The sequence below is a fragment of the Heterodontus francisci genome, chromosome 27 (assembly GCF_036365525.1).
Source record: "Heterodontus francisci isolate sHetFra1 chromosome 27, sHetFra1.hap1, whole genome shotgun sequence".
Classification (NCBI taxonomy): domain Eukaryota; kingdom Metazoa; phylum Chordata; class Chondrichthyes; order Heterodontiformes; family Heterodontidae; genus Heterodontus; species Heterodontus francisci.
Genome location: NC_090397.1, coordinates 55,813,993 through 55,830,468, shown reverse-complemented (window position 1 = coordinate 55,830,468; position 16,476 = coordinate 55,813,993). Strand labels below are relative to the sequence as shown.

At 39.9% G+C, this 16,476-nt stretch overlaps 1 protein-coding gene across 2 annotated transcripts in view; it reads left to right on the top strand.

The window, feature by feature from the left end:
• The window catches only part of snd1 (staphylococcal nuclease and tudor domain containing 1), a 1,066,795-nt gene that overhangs the window by 75,024 nt on the left and 975,295 nt on the right, over nucleotides 1-16,476 (top strand). For both annotated transcript variants that reach the window (XM_068059385.1, XM_068059386.1), the window contains exon 10: nucleotides 7,693-7,806. In XM_068059385.1, coding sequence (XP_067915486.1) covers nucleotides 7,693-7,806 — 114 coding nt within the window. The remainder of the gene's footprint in view (nucleotides 1-7,692; nucleotides 7,807-16,476) is intronic.

Sequence of the window (16,476 nt, the reverse complement as noted above, 5' to 3'; positions counted from 1 at the left end):
TGTTATACTGATCCAATGTTGTCTTGTTAAATGCTTTTCAAAAACCTAATCTGAATGCAATAGCTGTTGGCAGCACTCTTGCGCTATCTCAATCTACTTTCTACCTGGCTACAGTTTCTTTCTGCTTGCTTGAGCATTAGTATTTATCTACCTTTTGCTGATGTGAACCTGTCCAAACATTTGGTCAGACTGTGCCCTGCAGGGCACCTATATTTAGATTCACTCTGCTATCCCCTCTCCACAGTCAATAAAATGTCACATTTGTGTGGAATTCTACAAATGAAGCATTTTTTTCCCCCCTCCCGAATTCAAGCTGATTTGATGTAGAGCCCCAGCAGTTTCCTCGTGAAATGTACAGTGCAGCCTCTTGGGGCCAAATTGCATTAACCTACACCATTTTAAGTGTGTACTCTGTGTCCCTGCTCAGTTTTAAAGCAGTGTAACTTCCTGTTTGGAGACTTGGAGGGAAGTGAGCTGGAAACTCCACTTTATCTTTTTGAGAGATCCCTCTTCACAGCCACCAGTGGTGGGGTGAAAGGGGTTTCAATAGCATAGGTCCCACACTCTGGAATTCGTTTTCTTAATTCTGTCTCCTTGTTCCCCTTCCTCCTTTTAAACCTACCCCACTTCGATTTTGGTCATCCTTTGTTTAGCTCTCTGCCCATTTTTTATTGTGCCTCTGAAGTGTCGGGATGTTTTTCAATGTTAAAGACATTATATATTGAGCAAATATTAATCAGCTGATCAAGAAGAGGCTGTGTTGCTGTTTAGCTTATTGTTGCAAATACTCCACAGGAGGGAAAGGTATCCAATTTTAGCCTTAAGACTTGAATGTTGTGTGTGTGACGCTCATCCTGTCACCACTCCTGAAAGACCTTCAACCACCTGTTTTTCACCCTCATTGTTATATAGCTCAAGAAATTCTTGAGAGACAACGCAAGTTTTTAAAATTTGTTCATGGGACGTGGGCGTTGCTGGCATCATTATTCCCCATCCCTAATGGCCCTGGAGAAGGTGGTAAAGAGCTGTTGGAAGGACAAAGTTTGTAATTGTATTGCTCAGGGTTTCTCTCAGTTGTGTTTTAATGAGATCTTGGTGAATGCATTGCATGGTATTGATATTGGCCATGTGGAGCAGGTCTTGTGCAGATACACTAAGCAACTTGACTTTTAATGCTTTACTTATTGAAATGGTCTGCACCTTTGCCCTCTGGACAGCATTGCTTGTCTGTATTATTGGTAGTTAACTTGCTTCGGCACACTTTCAGTCGAGGGTTCAGTCTCTTAGTTTGCTGTTAAAGTTCCCAGTTTCCATGATGAATTCCAGATAGTTCTGACAATTTCCAGCTTGAATAATTCATAGAATGGAGTTGTTCATCCCACCAAATGTCATGTTGCTGACACCACCTTGAAGTCAGAAGTGTAAAACCCCAGGTGGCCTTTTTTTTAAGCTAGCCTCTGCTTTCTCTACATTTATAGAGTGCAATATATTTATATTCATTCAGCTTGTTCTGTGTCTACCTATATCTTTTTCTTTGGCCTTCTTATCTCGAGAGACAATGGGTAAGCGCCTGGAGGTGGTCAGTGGTGTGTGGAGCAGCGCCTGGAGTGGCTATAAAGGCCAATTCTAGAGTGACGGGCTCTTCCACAGGTGCTGCAGAAAAATTTGTTTGTCGGGGCTGTTACACAGTTGGCTCTCCCCTTGCGCTTTTGTCTTTTTTCTTGCCAACTGCTAAGTCTCTTCGACTCGCCACACTTTAGCCCTGCCTTTATGGCTGCCCGCCAGCTCTGGCAACTGACTCCCACGACTTGTGATCAGTGTCACAGGACTTCATGTCACGTTTCCAGACGTCTTTAAAGCGGAGACATGGACGGCCAGTGGGTCTGGTACCAGTGGCGAGCTCGCTGTACAATGTGTCTTTGGGGATCCTGCCATCTTCCATGCGGCTCACATGGCCAAGCCATGTTACGGCAGCAGTTACGGGTTATAAGTCCAGCTAAATTGGCGTAGAGATTGGGCGCCACGGGTTGCCTACAGCAACAATATCATGGAATTTCTTCCATGGGTAGATATAGGCATTGCAGATAATGTCCAGTTTTTTCATAGGAATATCTCAAGGATCACCATGCTTTACTTGAGTTTAAAACCCATGCATATTCAGTTGAAGGGTATTTTTTTATTCGGTTGCATGCTTATCTTCATTGACAGAGACTAAAGACTAATTTCAAGAACATCCCGCAGGCAATGTGTACCAGTGCTGATCTGATGTTGCTGTCAGTGGAAGTTGGTGCATAAACCATTACATAAAATGCTTGTTTTTTTGAATTACTTCATGTATACAGGGTGTTGTGTGCAGTAGTTTAGAAAGGGCTAAAAGAGCATGAAGAGTGACTGCTGAAGTAATGCAAATAGGGTTATTTAGAATACAGTGCAGTAGAGGAATTGTCCTTTTGTTTAGGCTAACATTTTCTCAGATCAATTTTATTCGCATGTGTAAGTTTAGCACTACGTGAATCCCATCTATTAAACACCCATCCGTCATTGGGCACAGAATGTACTGTTACATAGTATCATCGTTGATTCTGAAAAGGTCATTGCACAGATTTGTTACAGAACCTATTTGCAGTCTTTCTTTTGATCCAGTGACTCAAGTTTATATATAGAGGCATTGAATGCAATAGCAAAGGGAGCTAATGAACCTATACAAGACATTGGTGAGAATGCAGTTTGAGTATTGTGTATTTTTGGTTACCCCATTATAAAGGGACTATTTAGAACCAAATTGGAAGTGGAGCTGTTTGCTGTTGATTGCAGCATTCAGTTCAATTTGAAATTTCTGAGATAATGAAGTAGTCTGTGTCTGCAGCAAGACCTGGATGACATCCAGGCTTGGCCTGATAAGTAGCCAGTAATATTTGTGCCACACTTATCAGATAACGATTATGCATAACATGCGATGATATTACCATTGCCAAATTCCCTGCCAACATCCTGAGGGTCACGTAAATGCCATGGCTATTCAAGGAGGTTCGAGGCTGGTATTTGTGGTGAACAGCTTACCTCATGGCTCTTAAAGCCTTTCCACCATCTACAAAGCACAAGTCGGGAGTGTAATGGAATACTCTTTCCCCCTGTCTGGATGGGTGCAGATGTAAAAACATTCAGGAAGCTCAACACCATCCAGGACAAAGCAGCCCACTTGATTGACACCCCGTCCACCACCTTATTCACTGCCTCCACCATTGACATATCAAGGTTGCTGTCTACAGGATATATTGCAGCAACTTGCCAAGGCTTCTTCGACAGCATCTTCTAACTCCTTGACTCTCACCATTTAGAACGATGAGCAGCAGGTGCATGGAGACACCATCACCTCAAAGTTCCATCCTGTCTTTGACTTTATATTGGTCATTACTTCATAGTAGCTGAGTCAAAATCCTGGACCTTCCTACCTAACTGCACTCTGGGAGCACTTTACCTACATGGACTGTAGCGATTCAAGGAGAAGGCCCACCCCTGCTGCCTTGAGGGCAACGAGGGATGGGCAATAAATGCTGACCTTGCTAGTGATTTCCACACACTAAATATTAACAAAAACATGGTAAGGGTGTAACGTGGATTTAAATAGGATGGTAGGGAAGAGGGGATATAATTGATAAAGCAGGTTTGAAAATGAATTCTGTCTGGCTTCTGGAGTCCTGGTTAAGCATGTCCATCGTGTATATGTGCTACTCTGGGCCATAAACCCCTAGAATGGGATTCAGAAGGTCACACTTTTGTGATTGCTATTATGAGCTGTCTGCACAGCTGCGGCTTGTTTGGGTTTCCAACTTTTCTGTTCAGTCGGCATGAGTTTAATCTCTTGGTAGCCTGTATGGTGTAAATAGCATTAATCCCGTTTCAAACGTAAGCAAAATCTGTTATGGAAGACAGCTGCTAAACTGGAGCAGGCAGTCGACTGTGAAGCAGCTGAGGGACTACAGAAGGAACTTGACAACTCTTGGATAAAGCTGTGCTTTTTCTGTCAGGAAGAACTAGATGTACAGAACAATTTCCTTCAACTACTTATCTTGTAAAACTCACATTTAAAGGGTTGTAATAGGTTATGCCTTTAATTTGTCTGTTGTTAAATGATTGTTTCAGATAACCCAGCAGGTCTGGCAGCATCTGTGGAGAGAGAAGCAAAGTTAGTGTTTCAGGTTAGTGACCCTCCTTCTGAAGGAGGGTCACTAACCTGAAACACTAACTTTGTTTCTCTCTCCACAGATGCTGCCAGATCTGCTGAGCATTTCCAGCATTTCTTGTTTTTATTTCAGATTTCCAGCATCCGCAGTGTTTTGCTTTTATTTTGTTTCAGATAACCCACTGCTTTCACTGAGATTGTGGAGCAGTGGGGTGTTGTTATCTTTGCTTCTCCATTGATGTAATCATGAGAATTATAAGCGGAATGCTCTCTCTTTGTCATTTGAAAGGTTTTTTGAATACAGTTCTACCACATAATTGTAGATTTTGTATTTAGAAATTTATATCCGGGAAGAGCATTTTAAGTTTGGTTGTTGAGGTGATGGGTTAAGAGCATTGGACAAGAGGTTTATTGGCTTAAGTGTAACTAATTGCCATTATGCTAAATAAGACAAGGGACAACACTTGTAATATTTCACTATATATTAAATATTACACTTTTAAAAGCTGTATACCACCTAATTTCCCCTTTTAATATCTTAAAGCGATATTTAGTGCAGATGTGGGCGGCGCAGTGGTTAGCACCGCAGCCTCACAGCTCCAGCGACCCGGGTTCAATTCCGGGTACTGCCTGTGTGGAGTTTGCAAGTTCTCCCTGTGTCTGCGTGGGTTTCCTCCGGGTGCTCCGGTTTCCTCCCACATGCCAAAGACTTGCAGGTTGATAGGTAAATTGGCCATTAGAAATTGCCCCTAGTATAGGTAGGTGGTAGGGAAAATATAGGGACAGGTGGGGATGTGGTAGGAATATGGGATTAGTGTAGGATTAGTATAAATGGGTGGTTGATGGTCGGCACAGACTCGGTGGGCCGAAGGGCCTGTTTCAGTGCTGTATCTCTAAACTAAAACTAAACTATTAATAAATTGCAATGACCATGAAAATTCCTTCCATGAGTTATCGCCATGTTTCAGCTGCTGACTGACAATCAGGAGGTTTTTTTTGCATTTTAAGAGAACAGCATGATTTTTTTTGATGAGTTGTGACACCTCATTTTTTTGGTTTTACTTTGCTTTGAAGCATTCTGGATAGGGTAGCAGTAAATCTGTCTGTCTATGTTACAATCAAGAATTGTGTTAATTTCAGGTGGTTCTATGAATTTTCCATGTTAAAAGCATTTCCTGTCATTTCAACTGGAGTTGTTCCAGGCTTACATGCTTCATAGTGTCATTTTTGCTGAGTTGGGCTGTTCTGCACCTGCTGTTCTTCAGAGAATTTTGAATCATTCTTTCAAAGAAAAATAGTTGGTTTTTATAAAAATAAAGTGGTAAACTACTCAGCAAGATGAGTCCTCTAGTATTGCCTGTTGCCATACATGTCTGTCTTTACAGTGAAATGAAAACAGGAAATGCTGGAAATACTCAGCAAGTCTGGCAGTATCTGGAGGGAAACAGTTGATGTTTCAGGCCTGTTACCTTTCATCAGAACTGAGAAAAGTTAGAAATGTAACAAGTTTTGAGCAAGTGAAAGTGGGGAGGGTGAGAAGAACAAAAGGGACGATCTGTGTTAGGGTGGCGGGCAAGAGAGATTAAATGACAAAAGGTTTCCTGCTGCAAGGCCAAAAGGAGTGGTAATGGGAACAGTAAAAAAAACAAAAGATGTGCCGAGAGGAGGTGTGAATGACCAGGATACCAACCATCTGGATGCAGAGTAAAGGAATTGAGAAAGAAACGAGGAAAGAAACAACATGTGGGGCAGAAGTCATGATCTAAAATTGTTGAACTCCGTGTTGAGTCCAGAAGGCTGTAAAATGCCCAGTCAAAAGATGAGATACTGTTTGTCGAGCTTGTGCTGAGCTTCAGTGGAATACTGCAGCAGGCCAAGGACAGAAGGGTCAGAGTGGGAACAAGGTAGAGAATTAAAATAACAGGTGACTGCAAGCACAGGGCCATGCTTGTGGACGGAACGGAGGTGTACTGCAAAGCAGTCACCCTGTCTGCATTTAGTCTCGCCAATGTAGAGGAGACCACGTCATCACTTTTGGTCATTTAATCTCTCCACCCTATCACAAACCTTCCCTTTTTTTTTGTCTTACCAATCTCCCCTTTCATTTGCTCAAAACTGATTGCATTTCTACCTTTTCTCAGTTCTGGTGAAAGGTCACGGACCTGAAACGTGAAGTCCTGTTTCTGTCTCCACAGCTGCCAGATCTGAGTATTTCCAGCATTTTCTGTTTTTATTTCAGATTTCCAGCATCTGCAAAATTTTTTGCTTTTGTATTCTTTACAGTGCCTTTGTTTGGGAGGGGTGGACTGGAGGTTTGCTAGCCAGTGGCACTGGTCAGCAACAGTGAAATTACGTAGTTGGGGTTAGTTATTCCTGATAGTTCTGTACTGCAGTGCATAGATATGACTGTAGTTCTATGGTATTTTATGTACAGTACCAATATGTATTAGAAAAATCACACTTGAGCGCATACAAAAACAACTTGCATTTATATAGCACCTTTAATCTTGTAAAACATCCGAGGAAGCCTCAGAGGAACATTATCAAACAAAAGTTGACACCGAGCCACATAAGATAGTATGACAGGTGACCAAAACCTTGGTCAAAGCGGTAAGTTTTAAGGAATGTTTTAAAGGAGGAGCTGCAAAGAAATTAGTTTTACTGGATCTCTGGGTCTAGGCAGCTGAAGATATGGCAGTTAGCGGTGGAGAGAATAAAATTGGATGTGCATGAGGAATGTGAGATCTGGGAGGGTTGTAGGGTTGGTTGGAGGAGGTTCCAGAGATGGGGAGGGGTGAGGCCATGGAGGGATTTGAAAACCAGTTTAGTGTTAGGATTCCTGTGTGATGTTTTTAATTAATCACCTTTTTCATTGTTGTCATTGTTAAACACCCTAGTGTTCTATAGCTCAAAATGCTATTATCAGCCACATTTCAAGTTTTGGAAGTACATGGTCTGTAATTGTATTGGGTGTTTTTTTTTACATTTCAATTGCACATGATACAAAATAATATGACTGATCATTGTGCATGAATAAAATCCCAGTCAAAAAAGCACATGAGCTAGCTGTGTTTAAAGGAATTGTGGATACACTAGTATCTATGCACCAGACTGTTGTGGCTCTTAACTTGGACGCAGGCGTATTTGTTGCTGCCTGTCCATTATGATGTTGAGTTTCTCTTGGAGAGTTGGTAGGTCTCCAGTTTGTACCAATGGAAATGTAGCAAGATCATCTGATTGCTCAATATACAAAGAATCTTAGCAGTTTGTCTCCCAGCAGTTGATGGCAGTATTGATTTATTTACTGGGGAAATTGTGTTTTGACATTAAATTGATTTTCTTGTGAAGTTTTGCTTAACTGGAAAAGGGTTATTTGTGCAGCTATTAAATGTTTCTGATGCACCTATTTGAGTTAAATATATATTGCAGATGTTCTGCATACATCCTGACTTAAGCAAATGGTGAGATCTATTGAAGTAATCCCATCATTGAAACCTCTTTTTTTCCAGGTTATGCAAATAGTGAATGCAGATGCCATGGTAGCAAAGTTAAATTCAGGTGAACAGAAGACAATCCATTTGTCCAGCATCCGGCCTCCGAGGCTTGAAGGAGAGGTCAACCAGGTAAGCAGGCTGCAAGGATTTAAGATGAAGGAGGTGGTGGGTTTTGGAATAATAGGACAATTTTTTTTTAAAAAAGGCTAAAAGGTAACTATCTTCCGCTAATCTGTGTTGAGGAAAGTAAACGTGTTGGAAACATGAGGCTGTCTTTACTGGATGATGCTTGTCAACACTGACTTTTGAATTTGAACCAATCTTACTATTGTAAGGCCCCTTGCTTTGCAGGATAATGCTTTTTACACCTTTATAGGAAAAAAAGGAATGCTGGTATCTCCCCCACAATTAAATGAGCAAATTGTATAATGCTGAAATTATCCTCTTGTTTCCATGCAAGAGATAGTATGTAGAGTGCACCTTGCTTTGTGAAATCGTCTGTGGATTTATTATTGCTGTACAACACTGGCTGCCTTTGCAACTGGACTCTTTGTGTCAATAGCAATATGAAACTTGCCTTTGCCACTGGACTCTTTCTGTGTCAATAGCAATATGAAACTACCAGTCTATCCTGACTACTCTGCGTTTAAAAATAATTACCGAAAAATTGTTACTCGTCGATTGTAGCAGCCAATTGACATTTGATTGTTGGATCACAAAGCTGATGGCACCTTATGTTGTAGCTTCTGTGCTCTTCAAACAGTCTATTTTTAATTAAGACGGAAAATGTTGGAACCAGTCGGGTCAGGCGGCATCTATGGCAAGGGGTAGGGTTAACATTATAGTTGGATGATCTTTGATGCATTTTCTGTCTTACTGCAGATCCTGGAAATCTGAAATTATTTTGGGCGTTTCATCCCACTGTTAAGAAATTTGTGTTTTTACGGCACCCTTATTGTCCACGTTGTACTGATATCTAAATTACAGTTGTGTCCTCTGGGTTGGAACAGTGTGAAGAAGTGATGCGATAAATTGAAATAAAAACAAACTGTTGGAAATACATAGAATCATAGAATGATTACAGCAGTGAAGGAGGCCATTCAGCTTATCGTGTCTGTGCTGGCTCTCTGAGCAATTCACCAAGTGCCACTCCCTGCCTTCTCCCTGTAGCCTTGCACATTCTTGCTTTTCAGATAATCCATTTCCCTCTTGAATGCCTCGATTTGAACCTGCCTCCACCACACTCAGGTAGTGCATTCCAGATCCTAACTGCTTGCTGCATGAAAGATTTTTTTTCTCATTGCTATTGCTTCTTTTGCCACTAACTTTAAATCTATGCCTTCTGGTTCTCAATCCTTCCACCAATGGGAACAGTTTCTCCCTATCTACTCTGTCCAGATCCCTCATGATTTTGAACACCTCTATCAAATTTCCTCTCATCCTTCTCCAAGGAAAATGGTCCTGACGACTTCAATTAATCTACGGACTGAAATTCCTCATCCTGGAACCATTCTCGTGAATTTTTTTTACCCTCTCTAACGTCGTCACATCCTTTTGGTAAAGCCTAGGCTGCTGTATGCTTTACTAACCACGCTCTCAACTTGTCTTGCAACCTTTAATGATTTATACACATATAGTGGCCGGTTAATACCTGTGAAGAGAAAAGACAAGTTAATGTTTTTGAGTATGTTCCCATCATCCAAACTAAAGGTGAAGAAATAAACAGGCATTTTAGTTAGGTTGGAAAAAGTGAAGTGGGGGGGAGGGAGGAAACCCAACAGATAAAGCCTGCGGACTGCTTAATAGAAAACTGGGAACACAATCAATACACCAATAGTTGTCTTTTCTATTTACAGATGCTGACTTTGTTTATTTGCAGTATTTTCTACTATTTTAACTTCTAGTACCTGCGTTTTTTCTATTTTTATTGCAGAAATAGAGGGCCGTTGCCGATTGTTGAATGTTCATTTTGTCTTTAATGGAATTTTATCACTTATACTTCCTTGGGTCTCCTTGTAATACGCTTGGCAAGAGAGATTGGCTGCTCTTCAGGTGCCTTTACATTTATTAAACCACCCCCCTCCGCCTACTGCTTGAGTGAGATATTGATTGTGTTTGGCTCTGCTGAGGAATTCTCGCTGATTGGAATTTAAGTGTGGTGGTGCATGGGGGAAGGGGGTGTGATTCCCTGCATTAACTTCATGAGAACCAGCTGCTTTACCTCGATGGAGTCATGGACGCACACTGTCATAGTTTGCCATGTTGAGTTTATCCTGAGTTAATGAAGGCGAGAGAAGTCTTATGCAATTATGTAGTGTAAAAAAAAACCCATTAGCCCCTTCCCTGAACCTGCCATTGCTACTTTCTGCTTATCCATGCCAACACTCTGGATTGGGAGCTCCACAGATATTTGGACTCCAACACACTGCCAGATATCAGTGTTTATGCCACCATATTAAGGAGGCAATGATGGGTGACTTTTAAAAAAAAAAAAGATTTTATGCAGCTGTTCCTACACACTGATTTTAAAGTTATCAGTATTTGGAGAAAGTGACTAAGGGCAGAGGTTATTGTAATCCTATCTGACCACTGACTTCCCATCATTACTTTGGGCAAATTCCAGGCGTTTTATTTTAAACTTGGTAAGTATTAACATTTGCTCATAAAATAGCTGGTTGTCTTAAGCTGGTGCTCTCGGAATAATTTGTTCTATTATCACATTTTTAAAGAGATGAAAAAAATGATGTGACAAATCGTCCTTGAATTTATACCAGACTGCAGAAAATAACTCCTAAAACAGTTATTCAAAAAAAATACTTGAAACTTCTGCATGGGACCATGGTTTTAAAAAAAAAAATTAAGTACAAAGTTAGTTGCTTGAGTCCTTCCACCCTTGATTAATTTTACTAAGTAAACAGCAAAGCACAGACTTGATGTTGAAGTGGACTCGACAGTGCAACTCGTGTCTAAAATGTCAATTGCAAGAAGTTGATTGAATGACTGTAATGGTCTGTTTGAAATATGGTATTGTTAACTTTCTCTATCTTTTAAAATATGCCAGCTTCCTGTTGCCAAAAATTCATGTATTGCAAATGAAGAAAAATAGCAATATAAAAATACATTTAACAGCAGCCGTCTAGCTGTCAGCTTGTTGGTGAACATTTTAGGCACTACTGCTTCATATGTCAATCTGCTTGACTTGTTTGTGTGGGTTTATCGTGCTGTATCTTAGACTTGCCATTTGATTCCCATTGGCAATTTTCTGTCTCAAATTTGTAAACCAAGCAGTGCCTATTAATATGTTTACTACCATCCATTCTTCCCCAAAAAACTTTGAAGAATTATAACAATTATTGTCTGGCTTCCATTTAATTTTGGGTATTGTATTAAGATTCTGAGTGATATTAAGGCACTGGGCTGAAGAAGTTGCTGAGACCCGTGATGCAAAAGCTGAATTAACACCAGTAGCAATGGTCATTAATCTTAACTGATTCTGCATTGACTAGACAGACATGTTAATTCAGCTTCCTCATACTGTTGGATTCAGTAAATTTTCCAAGTCAGTGGTTCCGACGGTGTAATTGTCACTGGCTGGTTTAAAGGAAAAAAAATGTTCCAACAAACGGAACAGAAGAATTTTAAAGTCAAAATTTCATTGTAACAAATTTCTTTGTGAGCCTGAAGAGGAAGGCTGAGGAGGGCACTGTAGAAATTTGTACTGTTAACAGGTTTTGTGTTGTGTTGTAGTGAGATCCATGCAGAAACCATCTGGTAATCAGCATTCCTAGTTTGAGCATTGTTTGCTGTGCAGGCTGCTGCAGGAGTTGAGCCTTCCTAAAATAGTTTTGAATAAGTTGGAACATTTTGCAGTGTATTTCACACTTGGTATTGCTGTGATGAGTTTTATTTTGTTCCGTATTGCCCTGAAATAATTACTTCTATATTGTTCTGCTATTGAGTTTATGCTAATTCATTGGTTAGAGAGACCTCGGCTGGGTATACTCTGTTGAGCTGGCCGTTAGAATAGCACAACACACCACCTACTCAGATGAGTTGGTATTAGAGGTCAAATTAACTACAAGTAATGCTTTATGTCCCAGGACTAACATGGGAAAATAAGATGTCGATTGCATCTAATTATAAACTAAATTTGGGCCCTTTGGTGAATTCTCATTGAAGTTCCCATCAGGACCTCTTTTACGAAATGGTTGTAAAAGATTAACCTTTTTGTTTTCTTCTATTCATTGTTTTTTCAATTGCAAGTGTTAACATCAGTTGAGTGTAGTGGCTTTGAAAAATTAGAGCTTTACTAGGAGAACTGATTTGAATTAACAACTGAATTAACCACCATTGCTGTTTTCTCTGACCATCCCAGTCACTGCACCATATATTGTTCAAATATAGTCTATTCCTCTTAATTCAAGTCAGTTTTGTTTTGCGCTAAATTGCTTAGCAATTCAAAAGAAGGGACTTACTAATAACTGTAGACTTGTACCAATGTTGGAGGAACACTTGGCGCTGAAATAAATAAAAGAACTGACTAGCCCTAGTTAACTTGTATAGAATTAATTTAAAAATGGTTGCTGGTGAGTTTTAGAAATTATTTACATGTCTGTTTTAAGGGACTTTTACTCCATAAAGAATTAACTGTTGTAAGCTGTTCTCAATATTGAAAGATTTTGAATTTGGCAAACTAGAGTTGCAAAAGGCAGTGCATATTCATCTGGGAGTGGAACTATTCTTTAGATTCATAGCATTGATGCTTTTTAATTTTTGTTGTTGAAATGTGAGCAATGCTAACAAAGCCACATTTATCTTCCATCACTAGTTGCCCTGGAAAGATGATGGTGAACTGTCACTGCTCCTTATGATGATGATACACTGACAATGGAGAAGAGCAGAGAAAGTTGAGGAGATTTATCTAATGTGCTCAAAATTGAGTTTTGTAAGAGTAAGTACGGACCAAACTGTTTCCACTAGCAGAATGGTTGGTAACCAGAGGGTACAAATTTAAGAGAATTAGCAAAAAAAAAACCAGGGTGAAATTGAGATTTTTTTTTAATGCAGCGAGTTATGCTCCAGAATGAATTATCTGCTGGTGGAAGCAGATTCAATAGGAGCTGTCAAAAGGGAATTGGATGAATACTTGAAGGGGAAAAAGTTGCAGGGCAATCGGGAAAGAGCAGGGGAGTGGGACTCATTGGATATCTCTTTCCAAGAGTTGGCACAGATATGATGAGTTGAATGACTTCCTTTTGTGCTGTATGATTCTGTAATGGTGTTAGGTTGGGAATCCCAGGGTTTTGATGAAGCCACAGTGATATAGGCCTCTGATTGTTTTGTGACCCTTGGTTGATGGGACAAAGGACAAAGAATTTTCCCCTTCACTTAACCTTTTTATCACTTAAATCACTGAAGCACAGCCGTGGCCATTATCGATGACTGTTTCAGAAATGTGGATTTTTGCTGCACGTTAATGCCCTGATAGTTTGGCTAATTGCCTTTGCTTCCATTTATTAAGTAGTACCTGTAGAGAATTAAACTCTTATAGGACTGAACAGCTAGCAATTTCAAATATTCATTCAGTTCCCTTTTGACAGTTCCTATTGAATCTGCTTCCACCAACAGGCAATTCATTCCGGAGCATGCGTTATATAAAAAAAAACTATTTCCCCCTGGCTTTTTAGCTAATTATCTTAAATCTGCACCCTCTAGTTACCAACCCTCCTTACAGTGGAAACAGAGTAAATAGGGACAAACTATCATAACTCCTCATAATTTTGAGTTGGAATTATGCCTGTTCATTGATGGAAAGAGAAAGGAATGTGCTCAGGAAACACTGTACTGTGCCCCAGCTTGGTGGAGTTGCGATTTAGCTGTTTTTGAATAAGGGGCTTTGGAGGTCAGTCTTTTTCAAAACACAATACAACACAACACCGCTTCCGGAAGGCACTCTTGCTCATTCCTTCAAATGTCACACACACATGAATAGTCTGCAGTTTAATATAGGGAGAGGGAGAAGCAGCACTGGCTTATAGTTCCTTTTAATGCCATACAGGGTCTGTGACAGTCTGTGACTATACATCTTTTTCGAAAGAATGTGGCAAAAGAGACTCTGTCTATTTAAAGGTCCTGAAGAATCAGGTTTACACCAGGCTCGATGGAGCTTGGAAGTTGGTTTTGTATGTAGAGCTTGAACTGCATTCAAATAAGGAACTTATAATTTATGATAATGTAACATTTTGGTGCTTTAATACTGAAGCCTACAGATGGCCTCTTCAGCATCTTTTGTGTTTACTGTGGTGCCAGTTTATGGCAACAAATGGAAAAAGGAGGAGGTGGCAAGTAGAATATGGCCTTTTAATGTCAGTTAAACTCATTATGTTTATACAGTTCGCAGAGCCTCGATTCGTGGAAGCTTTTTGTAATCATTGCAGTGTCTCCCCACTTAACATGTTCCAAATAGATGGATGAGTGCTTAATGGACTTCAAATAATATCAATGTTTGGAACAAATCTGCCACTTACTAATCCATAATTTATAGGAATATGCTTTTGCATTCCATAATTTTTCAGGTTTTCTTCAGAACTCCGGCTAGCCTTTTAACCTCTGAGTATGCAAAGTTCTGCAGTTCATTTGGGAATTGGTAGTATAGTCATAATGTCGCGCTGCACAAGCAAAATCCATTGATGCAAAGCAATCGCAGGAGATAAATTCTCAGCCTACCTGAAGAAGGTGAAGTTTAAAATTAATATAGTGTTATAACCATGGCGGGAGCAATGCACTGTCAATTCAGTCCCATCACTCCACAGGTCGCAGCCTATTACTAAAATTTTCCCACCCAACTGGAAAACAGCCAAATTAAACACTCTAGTAACTCCCAGAATAAAACTGATCAAACCAGGTATCTTTAGATAACAAATTAACTATTTATTTATTTTTTAAAAATCTAAATCTTAAACACAAGATAAATCAATGTCTAAAGACCTTATAACTTCTTACTTTAATGTAACTCCCCCATTCTCTCTCGCATTCAAAACTAACAATTTACTGGTTTTAAATGTGGTGTTTTAAAAAAAAAAAATTAGCTGTTTAAGAATAAGTTTTTGTGGGTTACATTCCTGATGGGTGAGGTATTCTAATGTGTAAATAATCAAATGCTACTCGAAGTCTCCATACAGATTTGATGAAATAGTCTGTTTTTGATGGGCATTCAAAACACTTTGGCTGCAGTAGACATCAAACAGTTCTTTCAACGATGAGCACAGCAAAAGGTCAACTTGAATTTTAAAACCGACAGTCTCTCAAAACTTTTTTTTCTCGAAACTTTACTTCAGTAATACAAACGGTCTCTTCAAAGGGTTATTTCCTCAGGCAATTAACTTGGCCTGTAGCTCCTTGTAGAACCTTTGCTGAGAGAAAATAGACCTCTTCAGTAGCACGCTTTGCTGGTGAGTCTCTCAAAACTGGTTTCAGCTGGTTTTTACACAGCCAGTTTGAAACATACCATGTGACCTCTCCAGTCTGCTGCTGTCACCTAGGTAACAAAATGCAGCTGGCACACTGTGCCTCAGAAATCCAAAGGTTTCTCTGTCTTAAAGGTACACTTTTTAACAGTTTTAAAGGCATACTGTCTCAAACAGAGGAGAAATAAAGTACAATTCCGTGACCATAGCTATAATTTCTTGAAGAAAAATAGTGGAACCACTGAAACAATGAGGGACCGGCTGGCCCAATAAGCTAACCCACAAGTTAATAGTTCAACCATCAAAACTGTTATCCTTAAGTGCTTTGGGACAACAGTTGCATCTTTTTGGACTGCAATACTTCCACCAAGGGTTCACATCTGAATTGTTGGGAGGGCTGCAGTGTATGAGTTCAGCATGGGATTGTCTTGGCAGGAATATACTCCCAGGAAGGGAGTTGCTGGGCTGACAGGCAGCTCAATTAGAGAATCGCTGCATGCAGAGCTGGGGGAGGGTTGGAGATCAAGCCTTTGCTTTCCTATCTAGCTAAGGGAAATACTCTTGTAGAACAGATAAGGAATTCCGATCGAGTGAGAGAGCTTTCTCTGAGTTTTGTACTGATCAGTTTGAGAAACGACTGCTCAAAATAGTTTTATTTAGCTAGTTAACAGAGGTCCTGACACATTCATGCTCCAGTTTAGCAAGAGTCTTTTTTTACGGCAGTTTTATGTTACCCCAATGTGAGCTAGCTTTAACTGTAAGCATAATCAGACTGAATGGGGCAAGCACTGTGACAAGTGATCACCTCTAGAAAAACCTGCTGGCAGAAAGAAACTGATCTGGAGGGTAATAAAACAGTGTGCCTACCTCTTGTCATCTCCTTCCAACTGGGACTGCCTCAGGAATTCAACTGATTCTGATGGTGGAAAGCTATCCATTTTATTCTCTGCAGATAAGTCAACTATTTTTATTTGTTTTGACTAATCTTCTGAACAATTTAAACTGAGTTGCTCCTTGGGCCATTTTAAGTTGAGATGATGGACTTCAGTTGGACACCTAAATTAGGGCATATAAGAAGGAAATAAACTTGCATTTATATAGCGCATTTTATAACCTCAGGACGTCCTGAAGTGCTTCACAGCCAGTGAAGTACTTTTTGAATTACAGTCACTATTGTAATGTAGGAAACAAGGCATCCAATTTGTGCATAGCTAGATCTCTCAAAGAGCAATGAGATAAGTGACCAGATAAATCTGTTTTAGTGGTGTTGGTTGACAGATAAATGTTTACCATGTTTTAGGGAGAACATCTCTAATTTTCTTCAAATAAAACT